General features: G+C 50.9%; 2 protein-coding genes across 6 annotated transcripts in view; both read left to right on the top strand.

The window, feature by feature from the left end:
• The window catches only part of zgc:158376 (uncharacterized protein LOC100101643 homolog), a 12,790-nt gene extending 575 nt beyond the window's left edge, over positions 1 to 12,215 (top strand). The window contains exons 1-11 of one of the 4 annotated variants that reach the window (XM_068601955.1): positions 1 to 49; positions 4,681 to 4,881; positions 4,962 to 5,105; positions 5,186 to 5,272; positions 5,366 to 5,539; positions 5,638 to 5,670; positions 5,903 to 7,119; positions 7,479 to 7,642; positions 7,741 to 7,902; positions 8,092 to 8,313; positions 9,416 to 12,215. The exon at positions 1 to 49 is cut by the window's left edge and continues 575 nt beyond it. In XM_068601955.1, the coding sequence (XP_068458056.1) occupies positions 4,696 to 4,881; positions 4,962 to 5,105; positions 5,186 to 5,272; positions 5,366 to 5,539; positions 5,638 to 5,670; positions 5,903 to 7,119; positions 7,479 to 7,642; positions 7,741 to 7,902; positions 8,092 to 8,313; positions 9,416 to 9,669 (2,643 nt within the window). In that variant the 5' untranslated portion in view covers positions 1 to 49; positions 4,681 to 4,695 and the 3' untranslated portion in view covers positions 9,670 to 12,215. Of the gene's footprint in view, positions 50 to 4,619; positions 4,882 to 4,961; positions 5,106 to 5,185; positions 5,273 to 5,365; positions 5,540 to 5,637; positions 5,671 to 5,902; positions 7,120 to 7,478; positions 7,643 to 7,740; positions 7,903 to 8,091; positions 8,314 to 9,415 lie in introns of those variants that run through there. The other 3 variants (XM_068601953.1, XM_068601956.1, XM_068601954.1) reach the window with 3 other exon arrangements.
• A 1,645-nt stretch (positions 12,216 to 13,860) lies between these two features.
• Positions 13,861 to 15,000, top strand: part of kpnb1 (karyopherin (importin) beta 1) — an 11,825-nt gene continuing 10,685 nt past the window's right edge. For both annotated transcript variants that reach the window (XM_068601949.1, XM_068601948.1), the window contains exon 1: positions 13,861 to 14,175. In XM_068601949.1, coding sequence (XP_068458050.1) covers positions 14,136 to 14,175 — 40 coding nt within the window. In that variant the 5' untranslated portion in view covers positions 13,861 to 14,135. The remainder of the gene's footprint in view (positions 14,176 to 15,000) is intronic.

Genomic DNA, 15,000 nt, shown 5'->3' with positions numbered 1-15,000 from the left:
AGAGCGTTTCTGATGAGCGACCACGGAGCATGCGACCTGATACCGAGAGGTGAGTGTGCGGCAGCAGCCATGTTGCTTTATTCACCTCCGGCTGGTTTGTTTGTAGCGAAGCGGAGATAATGAAAGAGGAAGCGGAGGCAGCTAGCTGCCGCTAGCTGAACACGGGTCACAGTGCGGGGGGATGGGGCGCGCTGTGTCCGCTCCCCGGTCCCCTGCTCCGCTCACCCGGCTCACCGACACCTTGCCCAGGTGTCCAGGTGTGGAGCGGACTTGACTCGTGCTGCTTGATCGCAGGTGACTGTGACGTGCTACCTGTTAGCCGCTAGTAGCTAAATGCTACCCGATGCTAACTTCTGTTAGCTTCAGGGGAACAACATGCTCACATGCAGGGAGACCAACTGCAAAACAGGTTTACTATAATAATAATAATAATAATAATAATAATAATAATAATAATAATAATAGACGATTAAATCAACAGCAAATACTTCAATACATGACTAAATATTACATGTCTAACAATGAGGAAGTGATTTAACACCTATAAGCTCTTACCTGTTCTTCTCCCTCAAACATATAATCTCTTTAATGTGTACTGTATATAAAGATATAATCACTTTAATATGTACTTTATATAAAGATATAATCACTTCAATGTGTATTGTATACAAGCATATAATCACTTTAATGTGTACTGTATGTAAATATCTCATCCTTCCAATTTGACTCCTTTAGTGTAGGAAACACTGAACCTTCCTTAATGAAAGGAGAGGAGAAAATGCCGACCCACAATCCCTTGCGGCGGCAACATTTAAAGTGACTCATCATTCAGCCGTTTACGAGAACAAACAATCATGAAGACAAACACAAATCATGTAAATAATCGTCAAACCTTCTGGAAAACGTCCAACTTTACGTTGCTGACAACTGCTGTAAAGTGACCGCACTGCTGTAAAGTCATCACACTGTCATCGTCCTTTAACAGGGAGACGTATAAACAATTGTAACTCTAATAATTGTACATTTATAAAATGACACTGTCTAACTGCATGCTGGGTACAGCAGCCCGCTGTCATAACAAGAGACTCCGTCGCTAGCGTAAGAAACGTGAAAGCGATACAGGAGGATGGAGTGACCAGAGATGCACCAACACAACCAGATGCACAACGCTCGTTACTGTGTGTTGTTTGTTACATATGTATGTTAATACAGAGATGGAGATAAAAAGATGAACATGGAAGGACTTATGACCCAGGGGACTGTAGGTGAAAAAAAACCGGGAAGAGACAGACCTGGAGACAAAAACAGCTGTACACCATGAGCAGAGTCAGTGAATTAATGCATTTACTCAAAGAAGAAGAAACCCTGAGACATAAATCCTCTCTTGAACAGCAGCCCCAGCCCTCATTCTTTCATCTGACTTCAGTATCTGAACACTAATGAACAAGTTAAACTGGATGAGCTCTTCAGTCCATCAATCAACTATTTAGTTTAATTTTACTACACATTGGGGTCTGTTAGTTTGTTGTCTGGCTGCCCATGGGGCTAGGTCCCTGGTGGTCATTGAAGATGTCCCAGCTAATGGAAGGAGCAGCATGAGTTGGGGAAGGTGGTAGAATGCTGAAGATGGTAGACGGTATCACGGTACAGCAGTAACTTTTATGCAGTACCTTTTAGTATGGAAATACCGTGCAACATTACCACAATGAAGGTGATACCATATTGAAGATGGTAGATCACGGTAAAGGTGATGCCAAGGTGTGTGTATAGTACCACAGTGTAGATCAGGGGTGGGCAAGGTACGGCCCGCTACGTATTATAATTCTTCTAATTAAAAAAAAAATTGGTGTGGAATTATTAATATTAGACCTTGTGCTTGGCGTACATATCGTCAAAATGGCAGCACATTGCCATACATTTGAACAGGCAGTAACATTTCTTTCCACAGCTACACCATGAGACCCACTGAGTGGAGCTACTCAGCTGTCAGGGATAGTAACTTAAGTCATGGTTTCACATTTATAAAATTATACCACGGAACTGCATGCTGGGAAGTCCTTTCAAACTCCGTCGCAGAGAGTACATAAATGAGTTCAGGCTATTGGTACGGCCCTCCACAATATTTTCTGTACCTCATGCGGCCCCCTGGGAAAAATAATTGCCCACCCCTGGTGTAGATGGTACCAATCTGTGTATAGTACCATGATGTAGATGGTACCACTGTGAAGGTGTAGACGGTGTAGCTAGTACCACGGTATAGATAGTACCACGGTATAGATGGTACCACAGTGAAGGTGTAGATGGTACCATGGTGAAGGTGTAGATGGTACCACGGTGTAGATGGTACCACTGTGAAGGTGTAGATAGTACTACGGTGTAGATGGTACCACGGTGAAGGTGTAAATGGTACCACGGTGTAGATAGTACCACGGTGTAGATGGTACCACAGTGAAGGTGTAGATGGTACCATGGTGAAGGTGTAGATGGTACCACGGTGTAGATAGTACCACGGTGTAGATGGTACCACAGTGAAGGTGTAGATGGTACCATGGTGAAGGTGTAGATGGTACCACGGTGTAGATGGTACCACTGTGAAGGTGTAGATAGTACTACGGTGTAGATGGTACCACGGTGAAGGTGTAGATGGTACTACGGTGTAGATGGTACCACTGTGAAGGTGTAGACGATACCACGGTGTAGATAGTACCACGGTGTAGATAGTACCACAGTGAAGGTGTAGATGGTACCACAGTGAAGGTGTAGATGGTACCACTGTGAAGGTGTAGATGGTACCACTGTGAAGGTGTAGATAGTACCACGGTGTAGATGGTACCACTGTGAAGGTGTAGATAGTACTACGGTGTAGATGGTACCACTGTGAAGGTGTAGACGATACCACGGTGTAGATAGTACCAAGGCGTAGATGGTACCACGGTGAAGGCGTAGATGGTACCACGGTGAAGGCGTAGATGGTACCACGGTGTAAATGGGACCACTATGAAGGTGTAGACGGTGTAGCTAGTACCACGGTATAGATGGTACCACGGTGAAGGTGTAGATGGTACCACGGTGAAGGTGTAGATGGTACCACGGTGAAGGTGTAGATGGTACCACGGTGAAGGTGTAGATGGGACCACAGTGAAGGTGTAGATTGTACCATGGTGTAGATGGTACCACGGTGAAGGTGTAGATGGTACCACAGTGAAGGTGTAGATTGTACCATGGTGTAGATGGTACCACGGTGAAGGTGTAGATGGGACCACAGTGAAGGTGTAGATTGTACCATGGTGTAGATGGTACCACGGTGAAGGTGTAGATGGTACCACGGTGAAGGTGTAGATGGTACCACGGTGAAGGTGTAGATGGTACCACGGTGAAGGTGTAGATGGGACCACGGTGAAGGTGTAGATGGGACCACGGTGAAGGTGTAGATGGGACCACTGTGAAGGTGTAGATTGTACCACGGTGAAGGTGGTATCACTGTGAAGGTGTAGATAGTACTACGGTGTAGATGGAACCACTGTGAAGGTGTATATAGTACTACGGTGTAGATGGAACCACTGTGAAGGTGTAGATGGGACCACTGTGAAGGTGTAGATTGTACCACGGTGAAGGTGGTATCACTGTGAAGGTGTAGATAGTACTACAGTGTAGATGGTACCACTGTGAAGGTGTAGCCGGTGTAGACGATACCACGGTGTAGATAGTACCAAGGCGTAGATGGTACCACGGTGAAGGTGTACTTGCTACCACGGTGTAGGTGTAGATAGTACTACGGTGTAGATGGTACCACGGTGTAGGTGTAGATAGTACTACGGTGTAGATGGTACCACGGTGAAGGTGGTAGATGATACCACTGTGTAGATGGTACCACGGTGAAGGTGTACGTGGTACCACAGTGAAGGTGGTACCACTGTGAAGGTGAAGATAGTACCGCTGTGACGGTGTAGATGGTACCACGGTGAAGGTGAAGATGGTAGCATGGTGAAGGTGTAGATGGGACCACGGTGTAGATGAGACCATGGTGAAGTTGTAGATGGTACCACAGTGTAGATGGGACCATGGTGAAGGTGTAGATGGGACCACAGTGTAGATGGGACCATGGTGAAGGTGTAGATGGGACCACAGTGTAGATGGGACCATGGTGAAGGTGTAGATGGGACCACAGTGTAGATGGGACCATGGTGAAGGTGTAGATGGGACCACAGTGTAGATGGGACCATGGTGAAGGTGTAGATGGGACCACAGTGTAGATGGGACCATGGTGAAGGTGTAGATGGTACCACAGTGTAGATGGGACCATGGTGAAGTTGTAGATGGTACCACAGTGTAGATGGGACCATGGTGAAGGTGTAGATGGGACCACAGTGTAGATGGGACCATGGTGAAGGTGTAGATGGGACCACAGTGTAGATGGGACCATGGTGAAGTTGTAGATGGTACCACAGTGTAGATGGGACCATGGTGAAGTTGTAGATGGTACCACAGTGTAGATGGGACCATGGTGAAGTTGTAGATGGTACCACAGTGTAGATGGGACCATGGTGAAGGTGTAGGTGGTACCATCTTTATTTAGAAATCCAGGTTCTTGAATAACAGATTTGATCATTGGTGTGAGATGTAGAAATGGATGTCTTCTTGGCAGTAACACTCCTGTATGTGTCCCCCATGCGTCTCCAGCTGACTTGTTCGGGGATGTCGGGCAGTAAGGCGCTGGGCGGGGGTACTGGCGGGGGAGCGAGGCGACGCCGGACGCGGTGCCGGCGCTGCCAGGCCTGCAAGAGGACGGAGTGCGGAGAGTGCCACTTCTGTAAGGACATGAAGAAGTTCGGAGGACCCGGACGCATGAAGCAGTCCTGCCTCCAGAGACAGTGCACGGCGGTGAGACACCCACCTGTCTGTCACCTGTCTGTCTGTCACCTGTCTGTCTCTACCTGTCTGACCCACCTGTCTGCCCCCAGCCCGTCTTGCCCCACACGGCGGTGTGCTTTGCGTGCGGCGAGGCCGGTAAAGAGGACACGGTGGACTTAGAGGAGGAGAAGTTCAGCCTCTCTCTGATGGAGTGCACCATCTGTAACGAGATCATCCACCCGAGCTGCCTGAAGGTCAGTGACGCAGCTGGAGATGTCCTCAACAGGCCAGCGTTGTTGTTGTTTGGCTCAATAACGTGTGTTTGTGTCACCAGATGGGGAAAGCTGAAGGAATCATCAACGACGAGATCCCAAACTGCTGGGAGTGTCCAAAGTGCCACAAGGAGGGCAAAACCAGTAAGGTGAGTCAGACCAGTTCATCTGCTGATGGGAGAGGGAGGGGCTTCTGTGCCTGTGACCTCTTCCTGTCTGTGTTGACGCTCTCCTCTGTGCAGGACCAGGCGGACGGCTCGGGGAAGCGGCGGCTGGACCACGGGGAGGTCGGCCGCTGGAAGCTCACAGACGAGCCTCCACCACCGAAGAAGAAGGCCCCTCCCTCCCTGGAAGAGGGCGGGCACAAGAGGAAGAAGGAGAAGGAGCTGCCGCAGGACAGCGGGCCCAAAAAGAAGGTGGAGTGTTAACCAATCACAGAGCAGCTTCCTGATGACATCATAGCTTTATGACGTGATGTCTCACTGTCTGTCTCTTCTTCCTGTCTCTCTCTCAGATGAAGGGCGCCCATGAAAAACGCCTCAAAAAGGCACGAAGATTTTATTTGTATTATGTAAATTATTGTGTTATTAATCATATGATTAATCTAATATTAATAAATATATCATTATTACTATTGGTGGAGGTCATCATGTAATAGCTGTTCAGATATGTCATTATTAGTTCTCATATGATTAATAAATAAATGGTTGCTGTAGTTATTACTCATGGGATAAACAATAAAGACTAAGTCCTGGTTTCTCCTGTTTCCTCTCCGTCAGAAACCCAAGCAGGAGGCGCTGGAGTCTAACGGCCCCACCTCCTCGGGGGGAGGAGCAGCGATAGGTCTACCGGGGTCCTCCTCCTCCTCCTCTCAGCCCGGCGGGGGGGGTGGGGGCCCGTCCAGCGCCGACCAGCGCTCCAACCACCGGGAGAAGCTGGAGCGCTTCAAGAGGATGTGTCTGCTGGAGCGCCGGCCCGAGTCCTCCTCCTCCTCCTCCTCCAGCTCGGAGTCCGACTCGGAGTCCGACTCCGACGACTCCCTCGGGGGGGAGCGGGCGGGGGGCGGCTCCTCGCCCTCCTCCTCCCCCGCCCCGCCTCCGCCCGTCGTCTACGGCAACAACAGCGGCGGGCGGGGGGCGGAGCGAGAGAGGAGTCGCAACGAGCGGGAGAGGGAGCGGCGCCTGGCCGAGCTGGGCTTCAGTGCCAGCGAGGAGTCAGAAGGGGAGGCGGGGATGGAAGGGGAGGAGCTTCAGGAGGAGGAGGCAGGGGAGAAGGCTCGACGGAGAGGAGCGGGCGGGGAGGCGGGGCTTCCTCCACGAGGAAGGAAAGGGCTGCTGGACGCAGAGGAGGAGGACACCCCCCACTCTGACAGGACCAGGAAGAGCTCCGCCTCCCTGCCCCCGCCCTCGCCCCTATCCTCCAATCAGATGCCTCCGTCCTCGCAGCACGACGGCTTCACGGGTAAGCAGCGCAGCAACGGCCAGGAGGCGCGCAACGGGCGGACACGAGGGGGTGTGGGAGGCGGCAGGGAGGGGGGCGAGAAGGAGAACGCAAGTGGCGTTCTGACCAATCACAGACACGGCAGCGGTGGGGGGGGCGGGGCCAAAGGCGGCGGGAGCCGAGGCAACAAGATCCGCAGCAACAGCAAGAACCAGACCTCCAGAAACAGCTCCTCCTCCAACGGGGGAGGGGCAGGAGGGGCGGGGGGCGGCGGCCTGCTGGCGGCGGTGGGCCCCGGCTCGCAGCCGTCCCGCCTCGCCTCGCGCTCACAGATGATGAAGCGCAGCCCGCCCGCCGTGCCCTCGCCCCCCCGGCCCGTGCAGATGGAGAGGCACCTGGTGCGCCCGCCCCCCACCTGTCCCGAGCCGAGCTGCCTGCCGCTGGACTCTGGCTCCGCCCACATCATGACGCGAGACGTGTGGCTCCGGGTCTTCACCCACCTGAGCCAGAGGGAGCTGTGCGTCTGCATGAGAGTGTGTCGCACCTGGAGCCGCTGGTGAGTGACCCCACGGTGACCTCAGTGACCAGACAGTGACCTCAGTGACCCCATGGTGACCCCACGGTGACCTCAGTGACTAGACAGTGACCTCAGTGACCCCACGGTGTCCTCAGTGACCCCACGGTGACCTCAGTGACCAGACAGTGACCTCAGTGACCCCATGGTGACCCCACGGTGACCTCAGTGACCCCACGGTGACCTCAGTGACCCCACGGTGACCTCAGTGACCAGTGACCCCACGGTGACCTCAGTGACCCCACGGTGACCTCAGTGACCACAGTGACCCCACGGTGACCCCGGTGACCACAGTGACCCCACCCAGATCACATGACAGTTTCCCCTCTTTTCTTCTTCAGGTGTTGTGATAAACGGTTGTGGACTCAGATCGACCTGAGCCGGCAGCGCTCCATCACCCCCCCCATGCTGAGTGGTATCATCCGCCGGCAGCCCGTCTCCCTGAATCTGGGCTGTACCAACATCTCCAAGAAACAGTTAATGTGGCTCATCAACCGCCTACCAGGTGACTGCAGCACTTCCTGTTTACCTGGTTCTTCTCTCGTCTCACTGATTCCTCCTGGTCCCACCTGGTCTCACCTGGTCTCACCTGTCTGTCCTCAGGTCTGTTGGAGCTGAATGTCTCTGGGTGTCCGTGGCCGGCGGTCTCCGCTCTGTGTCAGGCGGTCTGTCCATGTCTGAAGCTGCTGGACCTCAGCAGAGTGGAGGACCTCAAAGATTCTCACCTGAGAGAGCTGCTGGCCCCCCCACCTGACACCAGGACAGGTGAGTCGCACACTAGTGTGCTCACACACTCTCTCTCTCTCTCACACTGTCACTCTCTCACACTCTCACTCTCTCACATTCACACTGTCACAACTCTCTCACCCTCTCACGCTGGGAGTCATTAGTTGGAGGTTGGTAATTAGTCGTAATCGGTCCGGTTCTTGGACTTGTCTGTGATTGGTCGCTCAGCTCACGGTGAGACCAGAGTGGGGCGTTTCCAGAACGTGACGGAGCTCCGATTGGCCGGTCTGGACCTGACGGACGCGTCGTCCCGCCTCCTGGCGCGCTTTGTGCCTCAGCTGAGCCGCTTGGACCTGAGTCACTGCGGCAACGTCAGCGACCAGACGGTGCTCACGCTCACCTCGTCCACCTCGCCGCTGAGGGAGCGCCTCACGCACCTCAACCTGGCAGGTCTGTCTCTCTGCTGCCTGTCTCTCTGCTGCCTGTCTCTCCCCTGCCTGTCTCTCCCCTGTCTGTCTCACCCCTGTCTGTCTGTCTCACCCCTGCCTGTCTCTCCCCTGTCTGTCTCACCCCTGTCTGTCTGTCTCACCCCTGCCTGTCTGTCTCACCCCTGTCTGTCTGTCTCACCCCTGTCTGTCTGTCTCACCCCTGCCTGCCTGTCTCACCCCTGTCTGTCTGTCTCACCCCTGTCTGTCTGTCTCACCCCTGCCTGTCTGTCTCACCCCTGTCTGTCTGTCTCTCCCCTGCCTGTCTCTCCCCTGTCTGTCTCACCCCTGTCTGTCTGTCTCACCCCTGCCTGCCTGTCTCACCCCTGTCTGTCTGTCTCACCCCTGTCTGTCTGTCTCACCCCTGTCTGTCTGTCTCACCCCTGCCTGTCTGTCTCACCCCTGTCTGTCTGTCTCACCCCTGTCTGTCTGTCTCTCCCCTGTCTGTCTGTCTCACCCCTGTCTGTCTGTCTCTCCCCTGTCTGCCTGTCTCACCCCTGTCTGCCTGTCTCACCCCTGCCTGTCTGTCTCACCCCTGTCTGCCTGTCTCACCCCTGTCTGTCTGTCTCACCCCTGTCTGTCTGTCTCACCCCTGTCTGCCTGTCTCACCCCTGCCTGCCTGTCTCACCCCTGCCTGCCTGTCTCACCCCTGCCTGCCTGTCTCACCCCTGTCTGTCTGTCTCACCCCTGTCTGTCTGTCTCACCCCTGCCTGCCTGTCTCACCCCTGCCTGCCTGTCTCACCCCTGTCTGTCTGTCTCACCCCTGTCTGTCTGTCTCACCCCTGCCTGCCTGTCTCACCCCTGTCTGCCTGTCTCACCCCTGTCTGTCTGTCTCACCCCTGTCTGTCTGTCTCACCCCTGCCTGCCTGTCTCACCCCTGCCTGTCTGTCTCACCCCTGCCTGCCTGTCTCACCCCTGTCTGCCTGTCTCACCCCTGTCTGCCTGTCTCACCCCTGCCTGCCTGTCTCACCCCTGCCTGTCTGTCTCACCCCTGTCTGTCTGTCTCACCCCTGCCTGCCTGTCTCACCCCTGTCTGTCTGTCTCACCCCTGCCTGTGTGTGTTGCAGGCTGTGTGAAGGTGACGGAGCAGTGTGTGTCTCTGCTGCGTCGCTGCGTCTCCCTGCAGTCGGTGGACCTTCGCTGCTGCTCCCTCCTCTCGGGTGAGACGGGTCAGCTGCTCTCCTTCCCTCCACACGGCGCCTCCTCCTCCTCTTCATCCTCCTCTTCCTCTGCCACCACCATGGCTGCTGCTGCTGCTTCGTCGTCCTCTTCCTCCTCCTCCTGTCCTCCTGAAGACAGAACGCTGCTAAAGAACAGTTAGTCCTCCTCGTCATGTGACTCTCCAGCCACAAGCCCCGCCTCCTCCTGGTTACACTACGGACAGGGAAGAGGAGGAGGAGGAAAAGGAGGAGGAAGAGGAGGAGGAGGAGGAAGCACCTCCTGGAGGAAGAGGAGGGCATTCTGGGAAAGTTGTTGGTGATAAGAACCCTGAGCATGTACATATTCGTTCTCTGTACAATTTTGGGTGTGTGTATATATGTGTAGTTTACTGTAAATGACCCTTGACCTTTGAGACATCACTCCTTCCCTCTGACCAATCATCATCATGACACACACACACACACACACACACACACACACACACACACACACACACACACACACACACACACACACAGGTTTTAATCAAGACGGTCTGATGCTTGTCTCTGCTAAGCTAACCCCATCTCTCCCTGTAGTGTGTGTGTGTGTGTGTGTGTGTGTGTGTGTGTGTGTGTGTGTGTGTGTGTGTGTGTGTGTGTGTGTGTGTGTGTGTGTGTGTGTGTGTGTGTGTGTGTGTGTGTGTGTGTGTGTGTGTGTGTGTGTGTGTGTGTGTGTGTGTGTGTCCCTCTCCCTGGTTGTCCTGCTCATCCTCTTCATCACCTTCATCCTGCCTGTGATCAGGTTCTTTTGGGAAGTTATTGATCGTGTTTTCTCAGGAGTTTGTTCTTAATTTATTTTGTGCCTCCAGAACTCACATTCCCGCTCGTCTTCCTCCTGATGAAGACGTTCAGATCAGTCTGAGTTGTTTCTGCTGCAGATGGAATAAGAGCAAACAGCGTGATGAGCTTTGTTCAGATTCACCTTATAATATATGAGGGAAGACTTTAGTTTAATATCCCACACGTCTGACTTTACTTTTATTCCATCTTCTCCTGCGTTTGGTTTTTGGCTAAATGGGCTTCTGTAGTTTTGAGGGATTCCTGTTTGTCTCTACAAATGAACTGGCTGTCGATCATGTGATCAGGCGGCGGCACTGAGGGGCGTGTCCATCCCACTGAGGGGCGTGTCCATCCCACTGGGGGGCGTGTCCATCCCACTGGGGGGCGTGTCCATCCCACTGGGGGGCGTGTCCATCCCACTGGGGGGCGTGTCCATCCCACTGGGGGGCGTGTCCATCCCACTGGGGGGCGTGTCTACAGCACTGAGGGGTGTGTCCATGTTCCCAGAGATCTGTTCCATATGTGAACCAGTTTAAAATCTACTCCGCCGCTGTTAATGTCAAGAACAAAGAATTCTGGGAAATTGGGCATGACCTCACTGGGGGGTTTATTCTCTATATCATGTTTCATAATGTTGTCTTTTCAAATCAATCAGCCGAACATACCGTGGACTACAAACATTTTGCCAGAGTAGATTTGTTCTGGCTAGCATGTTGATTAGCATGTTAGCTTCACATTAGCTGTTCCGTTAGCTCTGCTGCACTTTTCTCCCAAAAACTGAACAAACACGTGAAACAGAATTTAAACTAAGTTGAGTCATCGGCTAGCTAACATTCGCCAGGAAGCAAATTTTGATTTAGCTCTCGTGCGAATTTAAGTCCATAAGCTAACTTATTAAAGAGCTACAAGCTGATTAGCTTAGATAACAAGCTAATACTGACTTGCTACATTTTAAAATCATGGTAGCATGTTAGCTCGGTAATGTTATTGTTGAATTCTGCAATATAAAGTAAAACTTAATAAAATAAGTCAACATCAACTCTGTACTGACATTTGGAAAAAGAGCAAGAATGCTGTCCTCCAGCTATCAATCAACTCAAGCTATCAGTATCTAACAAGAGCTAGCTTGTTTTGTGCTAGCTCTTTTTAGATACTCAAAAGGAGTTCCAGTGGTTTAATCACAATTCAAGACAGTTTATTTTAATTAGCTTGTTAGTCAGCTGGGGAAACATGCCAACACCACCTAGCTCCACCCAGTATATGTTGTCCTTGCATTATCTTCTTCATTAGCTAATACTGGCTGTTTTTATGTTAGCTTTGTAGTAGCATGTTAGCTACTTGGTACCATTCAGCCTCAAAGTAGCATGTTAGCTAGCCAACAGACTAAACAACCATTTGAATAATATTTATTTGTTGCTGCTCAGAAACTGTGAAACAATATTTTGACAAAATGTTTTTATTAAAGGTGCAGTGGAGGTAAAACAGCTCGCTGGTTGTCCATGAAAGTATTAGGTGAATATTAAATTGCCATAAACGCCGTGTTGTGCCATAAACACACCAGAGTTTAAAAGGTCCGTTTTTATATTTTTTGTATTCCGTTGTGATTTACTTGTTTGTTTTTATTGTAACTTGGGATCAATGATTCATATCGCAGCTTCTGACTTCACCTCGCAACAAGTGAGGAGATCAAATCTGATTGGACGACAAATCCCCGACAGCTCTTATCCAATCAGATGCCCAGACACGTCTCACCTCTCTGTACTGACTCTGTCGTCTTCATGGATGTTTTAAAGATGCACTGGATCACCTTCATCATCATCATCATCATCATCACCACCTTTTGCCAAATGTAGTTTTTGTTGTGAAAAGAAGCATTTTATCCTGTTTTTGTTCATGTTTTTATATTTTGTCATGACTCTTCTGTTGTGTTGATAAAAATGAGGAAGATGTTGGAACAAAAAGTAAAAGTCAGAAAAAGAGCAACAAGGCAGCTACTTAGAGAGATACTGTAAGAAGACTAATAAAGAAGCAATGGGTTCCTTTTTACCTGCTGTCCATGAAGTATACAGGTACTAGTACCACTGGGTAAAGGTAGTACTACTACAGGCTAGTACCACGCGGTACAAAGTAAAGGTATTAGTACCAGAGGGTACCGAATAAAGGTATTAGTACCAGAGGGTACCGAATAAAGGTATTAGTACCACGGGGTACAGAGTAAAGGTTTTAGTACCAGGCGGTGGCGGGCCTTCAGGGTGTGTCCTCGGCGAGGTTCTGCACCGTCCTGACTCTTAACACTAAGTTATAACATGACAAAACAATTCATGATGAAAACATGTTAAGAACACGCCCAGCTTCAAACTAAAGCTCTGATTGGTTGAAGTCATGACAATCAACCACAACGTCCACTCCCTGTGTACTTTAACCTGCAAAGGGTTAAACTGCTTTGCTCCCATAGAGACACAGGAGGAGGAATCTGATTGGATGAAACTCTCTTAAAGGCTGAAGCAGAGCAACAGAGGGAGAGCTGAGACATGATGACATCATTATGACACATGCAGTGTGTTTATGGAAAACTATTAATGATAAAATAAATATAACTTTGTGATTGTGTTCAGGCCAGCAGAGAAGGCTTAGAGGCCATGAGGCCACCACTGAGCAGAGGCAGGAGGGTTAGATTAAAAACTATAAACTTTTTATAAACGTTTTAACATTTTTATGAACTTTATAAACAAAATATTTCCAATAATAAACAAAATGTCATATTTACTTCTGAACTCTTTGGCAGAAAATTAAAAGTTGGGACTTTTGGCGCGCTCCCGTATGCACGTGCGTGATGGAGCGCGCTCAAGAGGACCAGACGGGGTCGCGCGGGAGAAGGCCGAGAGGAGTGTACTGCTGCGTTCAGGTATTCCTCGTAATCTCCACCCTCAAACGTTGTTCCGTCATCTTAGGTTGATTTTGAGTCTTTATTTAAAACCATGAAAGTGAAGCTGATCTGGATTGTTGTCATAAACACGAGAAGCTCCTGAACGACAAGACAACATGAAGGAGTCTTCTCATGATACAAGATATAATGCCACTACAAACCACACTATGGCAGCAGTAACTTACTGTCAGAGTGTTACTACACTATGGTAGCAGTACTTGTACTGCAGCACAGTATTACTACACTGCAGTAATACATAAGTGGTATTTTCTGTGTATTTTGTCTTGTTTCGTCCAGTTTCACAGATTCAAATACACAAAAAGAAAATAAACAATCATCAAAACAAAGAATTAAAAAAAGTAAAAGTTAGATTAAAGTAAAACAAAAAATAAAACATAATATGATGTAGATACATACGAGCACATACAGAAATATTCATCACAAGGGGACAATACGACTAGAGGATGAAAGATATAAACAATACAGGAATGTTCGACTGTATCATGTCAAACGTCAAACTATTTCCTCTCGTTCGCTGCGTGGAGTTGAAACGTCCCGCAGCCCGTGAAGGCGGCGCGGACCAGCAGGCAGTGCGCGTGATATCCTTCCGCGGGAGAGAAGCGCGCGGCCTTTCCCTCCCGACGACACAGGATGCGAACGGGCGGCGCTCGGTAACGTTTCCCCGTAACACCCGCGTGAGAAAACACCGAGCGAGCACCGGGGAACCCCCGCCTCTCAAACCGCCTCTGAACCCGCCCGGTGGCCGGTAACCCGCTGACCCCGCCCGGTGGCCGCATCCCGGTAACCGACTGAGCCCCGTGAATAAATCTAATCCGCTGCTCGCTGCGCGGCAACGAGACGAGGACAAGCAGCAGAAGAATGGAGCTCATTACCATCCTCGAGAAGACGGTCTCTCCAGGTGAGTGTGTACAGATGCATGTGATGTGTATTAATACACGCGGGTACATGTACATTCCTGTGTATTTATGTATATAAATCAGATCCGGGATCTTGCTCGGCTGTTAGCTCGTCATGCTAACACGTTGCGGCCTCTGTTAGCCGGCAGGTGAACTAACAGGTAAACAGCTCACCTGAGCTCTCGGGACGGGGTGACGATGTGACGGGGCGTCCGGAGCTCGAAGGAGGCCCAACAGGACCCTGTAACCGAGAGTAGTAGAGGAGGAGGACGGAAGGAGGAGCAGGAGGAGAGCTGCTAGCTGCTAGCTTTTAGCTCATGTCACTCCAACTACCGGCCGCTCCTCCCGGTAAACGGGACTTCAGAGCCGAGGAGGAGAGAGGAACCGCACCGGTGGTTCTGTTAAGGACCCGTCACATCGTTAGACCGGGTTAATGTTGTTGAAACAGAGTTAATGTTCTTTAGACCGGCTGCTTATTCGTCCCGGAAGCTAATGTTAGCATGCTAACGAGCACGTTGGAGCCTCGCGCTCCCCAGACCGGGAAGCGGGGCCACCTTCACCGGGACTTACCAGGGAGTCAACTGGGAGAACTCCGTGTATTGGTTAACCTGTCAGCTAACGCCTCCTCTCCTGTCTCCTTTCTTCATCTCCTGTCTCCTTTCTTCATCTCCTGTCTCCTTTCTTCATCTCCTGTCTCCTTCCCTCCCATCATCTCCTGTCTCTTTCTCATCTCCTGCCTCCTTCTGTCTCATCTCCTGTTTCCTTCTCTCCTCCTGTCTCCTTCTCGTCTCCCTTCTCATCTCCTCTCCTCCTGTCTCCTCTTCTCC

The sequence above is a fragment of the Clinocottus analis genome, unplaced genomic scaffold (genome assembly GCF_023055335.1).
Source record: "Clinocottus analis isolate CAN_PGR_092001 unplaced genomic scaffold, fCliAna1.0.p SCAF_56, whole genome shotgun sequence".
NCBI classification, from domain to species: Eukaryota; Metazoa; Chordata; class Actinopteri; order Perciformes; family Cottidae; genus Clinocottus; species Clinocottus analis.
The sequence above is the reverse complement of the archived record's forward strand: the minus strand, read 5'-3'. Positions and strand labels throughout refer to the sequence as shown.